Genomic DNA, 6,394 nt, shown 5'->3' on the forward strand with positions numbered 1-6,394 from the left:
CACTCCATAAATCAGAAAATACTGTCAACAGCCCTAAAATATCAATTTTTGCCATGTTTTTAGATATACAATGTTGTATAATTCAGGCTATGAATGATATATGAACAAACCCTTCTGTAAAAGCTTTCATAATATTGATAGGAATATAACTGGAAGGTTTGGTGTGTCTACGTGCTACTGAAGTTGAAATTTTGAACTCAGAGTAGGAGAAAAAACTCATTTTGAGAAAACGACCTTTAAAGATTGCAGTGAGGCGCTAGCTAAACCCTCCTGTTCTTTGGATGACAGCTTGCGCCTCGACGCACTCCGTGAAGGTATTTCATGTTCGGGGTCATTTGTTTTTTGTATAATCTTGCTTCGTGCAAGTGACAATTGTTGTCGTCTTCTCTGTAAACTTTTTTTTCGCCGTTCTTTTGCCATTTTGAGATTTACATTTCTAGCGGAAAGCTAACCAGGAAGTGTTTTAGCACACCACGTGACGCATCTGAACGAATCACGTTGTCTGAAATTGACACCAGCCAATGAGATTTCGTTTCTTGGTTTAAGATCCCTTTGTGCTTTCCCGATTGGTTGCTGATACAAAGGAAATGACCATATTTGGATCCGATGAGATTGTGCAGGAGAGACACAGCTTTCTAACGATATCTCTGTTGACATGGTGCACACAGCGGTCGCGGTACTTTATGTTACGTTAGAAAGCTAACTTTTGGTGAATTTAGGAGAAATCTACTGACGCAAATAGACAAACTATAGTCAAATAAACACTTAAATGTGTATTTTGTACGTTTTCCTTCCAAAAGCCTGAAAGAAAACATGTTATAGAATCAAAATAGCACAAAATCTCAAAATTGACCAGTGCTTGAAAAACGATGTTTTTGCCTGCCGTGTCTCGCCTTAATATGGCAATACCTTATTGAATTTTAAATCTTTAGAAATACGAGTCACCTGATTTAAGGGAAAAGTCTTTATTGGAGGAGTTGATGATGACATCACAGGCCTCCTTGGTAATGTCTCCAGACGACACCTCCAGTGTGAGCTGACCCATCTGCATCTGATACACACCGAGGGAGGGGGACGACACCTGACCAAAGGAGGCTGACACACACACACACATCTCTTCTTAGCTTTTTTGTATTATAAAATCTTCATTCCTACCATTGTATATATGATCCAAACTAGAGTTCAACAATAGCGTGGTGAACTGGAGGCTCAAGACATCCGTTAAAGTCACCTTTCCGTCTCTCAAATTAAAGTATCTGGGAATTTATCAAATCAATAACATTGTATAGTTACAGACTTACTCCATTTTACCCTTTACATTCTCAACTTTCTATTTACAGATTACTGCTGTGTGACTTTGTTGCTATGAAATTCCAAATAGGTTTTTGGAAGCTTCTTACCTGAGGACGGCTGTGATTGGCTGATTGGATGATGACTGACTGGCCTAACGGGTGACTTGGTTCTCTGACCACTCTGACCACTGAACTCCCTGGTGAAACACTGACAAACAGGATGATGGTAGATGATGTTAATAATACTCCATACATGTCTCTTTGGGTATGGAAGTTCAGTTTAAAGCTGTACTAAAGAAATAAAATTGTTTGACATTGATGGATAGTAAAAAAAGAAAAACAAATCAAAAATCAATGCAGCAGAACCAGATCCATAATCTTTTTTTATTGCACATATCATGCTCCCCATTACCCACAATGCAACTTGGCTGCCAGCATTTGTCTGTGATATTGTGGTTACTAGCTGCTAATGGAGCCAGAGCAGAGATCTGGTAAGCGCAGGAATGTATAATCTTCAAACTCTGCATTTTAACTCATTGGACATTTTCTACTGTGAGAAATGTTTCATTGACAATATTTAAAAGGTAATAACAGGATGAAATGAACTCACATCCACAGTTTGCTTGTCACTCGGGTGAACGACGATGGCCACCGCTCTCAGATAGCGAGGGGATCGTCTGCGGCTGAACGAGTGGATCTCCTGCAGCAGGACTCTGGACACCACGTCTCTGGGGAAGCTCAGGTTTCCTGTGCCGATGGCGGGGAAAGACAGCGATGTCATCTGAGTCTTCTCAGCCTCCTCCAGACAATATCTGATGATGGTTATCAACTCCTGACACAAAAAGACAACACACATGTTGGTCCGTTTCCCTCCATATTACCAGCAACTAGGGCACATTGATAGTCGGCCAACTGTCTTTTTAAGTGAACATTGTAGGTGCTTTCCATTTTATGCTACTTCCAGTGTTGTAGTGAAGTCACAAATTCTCGAGTCCGAGTTCAAGTCTGAGTCGAGTCCCAGTCGAGTCCGAGTCGAGTCCGAGTCCAAGTCATCATTACCTGTGCTTGAGTCCAAGTGCAAGTCCAAGTCTGAGTTTTATTGTCTGCATTGCTTTTATTCTGGTTTTTCATACCACTGCTACGATGACGACACCCAATTCATTCAGTCTTTTCCCCGCTCAGAGGCCCAGGTCGTCGCACGCATCTCTGCTTGTCTAGCGGACATCTCTCAATGGGTGTCTGCTCATCACCTCAAGCGCAACCTTGACAAGACTGAACTGCTTTTCCTTCCAGGAAAAGATTGTCCCACTCTTGACCTGACAATCAACATTGGCACCTCTGTTGATTCCCCGACTCAGACTGCAAGGAATCTGGGTGTGACCCTAGATAACAAACTGTCCTTTACTGCAAACATCGCTGCTGCAGCCCGCTGCTGCAGATACACTCTTTACGTCCCCTCCTGAACCAGAAAGCGACGCAACTTCTCTCACCAATTCCAATTAAGGTTCCAGCGGGGACCTTGTTCCCTGCGTGTGCCTCTCCACCTCTGTTTCTTACTTGCTACCCTTTTCCCTCAACCTATCCTAAGGGAGTGCATACACGTTAGTTTAGCTTTAGTTGGACTGTCGGGGGACACCTTGCTTCTTCCTTCTCTCTGTCTGTACCTGTGTACTCTCATGTTCCGATTAACCCAGCCTCCCCCAAATTTCTTTTCGTGGCTGATCCTTTTGCTGTGGTCCTGTGTCCTGGATCCTCTATCCTGACGCTTCTGCCGAGTTATCAAAATTTGAACATAGCTTCTTGGTCGAATGCACTTATTGTAAGTCGCTTTGGATAAAAGCGTCAGCTAAATGTAATGTAATGTAATTCTGTATTTTACATTAATTTGTCTATATAACTGCTGTGAAGCACTTTGGGCTGCAATTATTGTATGAAAGGTGCTATACAAATATAAGGCTTATTATTATTATTATTATCAAGGTTGGGTTTAGTTGCAAGATTGCCTTAAAAGAGCTGCCTTACAAATAAATGCGGTCTACATTGAACACAATGACCCACTTTCACCATTTCAGTTTAGTTAGTGGTTCCAAAAGAAACTGAAAATACTTTAACATTCCACTGACCTAACTAAACCATCACTGTACTGAATTACTTTGACTTTATTAAGGATGGGTCTTAAACATAAATATTGAAATGATTTTAACAGTGAACTAATCAGCACCCAAGTGCCACTCGAGTACTCCAACTCTTGCCACTTCTATGTGACTTCATTTGAAAGTGAAATAATGTGCTTTTTACTTCGCTACATTTATCTGACTGCAGTTGAAAACCTCACAACAACACATAAATGAGTTCAAACTACTTCCAATTCAACCAAAAAACACTGTCAAACGGTGATGTTTAAGCTGTGAAAGTCAGTGGGTTTATGGGCAATGGTGTACACTAGATGCCGAGATGTTGAATAAACATTGCATTAGATTATTGTTTTGTTTTTTTAAATGACTTTCCTATCAAAACATATTGAGTAAATCAAGTGACATACTTTTGAGAGATGATACGTTGTAAAGCTGGGTCTTTAGTTTGTAGGGTTTTCAAAAATGAAAATGGGACTTTTAAATGAAGGCTGAAACAGAATTATCTTAATCGTGTCTCTTACATTTACTACAGCTGCAGTTCTCTAAAGTAGGTACTGTATATGATGCTTAAAACACAATGTTTCCATTGCATGTTCATTTAGCTTTCTTCATTTAAAATTCAGTTTCTCTGGAGCTCCTTTTTAAATAATCCCTCACCTCATGGCCCGCTCCGTTGTTCCAACAAGGGCAAACGGTATGAAAGACTTTCCGACAGTTGAGGTTGAAGCCATCGGTGATGACGACATCGCCCTCTGGCAGCACCGTCGCCCCCCCTTCAGTCAGAACCGCCCTCTGCAGGCCTGGCCCGGCCACCTGCAGGATGGCTTTAGACACAGCTCCCTGGATCAGGTTCATGTCCGCTGAGATGGTGTTGATGATGACGTCAGTCTGTGGACCAAAACCACAGCGTCTTCACAAACTTTGGACTAAAAGTTCATTATTATTATCCTTATTAGTTTAAAAATACAGTAAAATATTTACTGATTTCAGCTAGACTTTTATTACAGGTTAGTGCAAGATGACAAAATGAACTTAATTGGTTAACTTGGGATCACCTCTAAAGAATACTTATACACAGTTAACACATCCTGACGTTCTCTCCACCCACCCTTCCTCTCTATTCCAACCATCTATTCCCTTTCTAACGTCCTCCTTAGCCACATCCCTTCATCCCTCACTCCCCTCATCCCTTCATCCTCACACACAACCCTTCACCCCTCCATCCACGATTACTTCATCACAACTCACATCCCTTCGACCCTCCCACATCAATCCCTTCACTCCTCACGTTCCTCATCCCTTCATCCTCACCCACAACCCTTCACCCTTCCACCCATTGATCCCTTTATCCCTACATACCAGCATCCCTCCCTCTCCCTTTCCCTGCATCCTCTCTATCCGTCTCCTTTAATCCCTTCCTATTCAACTAGTGCATACTTTTCTAAATATCTAATTCCACCTACAGTCTGAGGTGCCTGTAATCAGCTCAAGCAGAAATTAGCCTGAGAGGGAACCCCCACCCTATGTCTTCCTCTGCCCAGACTTCAGCACATCCAACCGGACCAGCATAACAGATGGCATGCTTCACCCACCTTCACCCCTCCCTCCAAATTAATTATTTAGATTGACATATCCTTGTGGTGTGGTGTGGCCCCTCAGGGCTCGACATTAAGGGCTGCCCGATGGCCTGGGGCCATCTAGTATTTAGCTCGGGCAATGAAGCCTCACCTGCTGGTTGCCCGATCGGGCAATCTATTATACCAGCAGCTCGCGGATCCAGTAATGAGTGACCCGAAAGTAAAACTAAACATATCTATAACTAGTTACGGTAGTTTCAGAGGTAATTAAAATAGCTTGTGTGATATTCTAACCTGAAGTGTGTGTTTTGTCCGCTCACCGCTGCATGTGATCATGCAGTGCTGTGTCGACTCGTCAGCAGCAGCTGATCTCTCTCTCCCGTCAGATTAGACTTCACTCGCGTTTATGTCCATATTGATCAGATCTAGCTAGTTCTAGCTAATGACATGACTACCTGCTTATTAAAAGACACCTAAACAATAAGTGTCGCTATGCAACTGGGTGAGGCCACAAAGTATAGCGCAGCATTATGCATTTGTTTACATGCCCACCGGAACCCCGAGACATTACCAACAGATCAACGCACAATCAACCCATACAGGACATCTCTTTCTCCACATTAAGTGTTAGACATTAGAATTTACTATTCTTGTCTGTCACATACTTTTCTTCTCTGTCACATAAGTGGCGCAACTGAAGCGGTATTGTGCTAAAGGGAAATTATTGTGACCGAAGAGATTTAGATTTGCCGGCCAACGGGAACGCTGACGTCGCCATTTTGTATGCTTCGCGGATGCACTCGGCTCCTCTCGACTGCTGCTCTGGGTCTGCTCGGTCAGCTTCCGGATGAGGAGGCATTCGTTCGACCAACTTACAGTAGATAACATTACAAACATTTTTAACAGGGGCCATAATAGTGTATATAATGTTTGTTTTGGCAGTTATAACTGAATGTAATGTTTTCAACTTTTTTACATCTGGGAAGGCATTTGCCTTCATCAGATGAAAGTGTCTTGACCAACAACTTAAAGAGCCTGTGACACGAACCCAACAACTGTTGTGCAATGAAATAGTGGGCTACTAGTAATCTCGAACCGTCAGTTTGAAAAAGAAAAAGTGATACCGTTCCGATAAATATCAATAATTTCGAACATCGCGGGAAAATCCTTCGACTCATTTTGAGTTTGGGGGAAGCCGGAAGTGACGTCAATGCGGGAACGCTTCACTGTGCGGCGAGAGAGCCAAACACGGACAAAGTGTGTTGTCATGCGTAGAAATGGTGAATTACTGAGTTTAGGTACGTTAATAACGTTTTAATGAAGTTGACTACAGTATATTCATATTTGTCAGTGCTTTCATGTCAATTCGGCGAACATAAACATAAATGAT

The 6,394-nt window shown here is 42.3% G+C and overlaps 1 protein-coding gene across 1 annotated transcript; it reads right to left on the reverse strand.

Moving 5' to 3' along the window:
• Nucleotides 1-913: 913 nt before the first annotated feature.
• LOC104953007 (poly [ADP-ribose] polymerase 14-like) lies at nt 914-5,311 on the reverse strand. The gene is made up of 5 exons (XM_010779926.1): nt 5,299-5,311; nt 4,085-4,315; nt 1,903-2,124; nt 1,401-1,500; nt 914-1,095 (listed from the first exon to the last, which is right to left on the reverse strand). The coding sequence occupies exons 2-5, from the start codon at nt 4,280-4,282 to the stop codon at nt 929-931; spliced, it is 687 nt and encodes a 228-aa protein (XP_010778228.1). The 5' UTR covers nt 4,283-4,315; nt 5,299-5,311; the 3' UTR covers nt 914-928.
• Between the last annotated feature and the right edge of the window lie 1,083 nt (nt 5,312-6,394).

Source organism: Notothenia coriiceps, unplaced genomic scaffold (assembly GCF_000735185.1).
Source record: "Notothenia coriiceps isolate Sejong01 unplaced genomic scaffold, NC01 NC01_scaffold00020945, whole genome shotgun sequence".
NCBI lineage: Eukaryota > Metazoa > Chordata > Actinopteri > Perciformes > Nototheniidae > Notothenia > Notothenia coriiceps.

Excerpts from the sequence above, each read along its gene's own strand:
- LOC104953007 (XM_010779926.1), bottom strand. The coding sequence starts at position 4,282 with ATGAACCTGATCCAGGGAGCTGTGTCTAAAGCCATCCTGCAGGTGGCC. Across the intron at positions 2,125-4,084 it reads ACAACGGAGCGGGCCATGAG|GAGTTGATAACCATCATCAG; the intron begins GTGAGGGATTAT and ends TTTTTGTGTCAG. Across the intron at positions 1,501-1,902 it reads GTGACAAGCAAACTGTGGAT|TGTTTCACCAGGGAGTTCAG; the intron begins GTGAGTTCATTT and ends CCTGTTTGTCAG.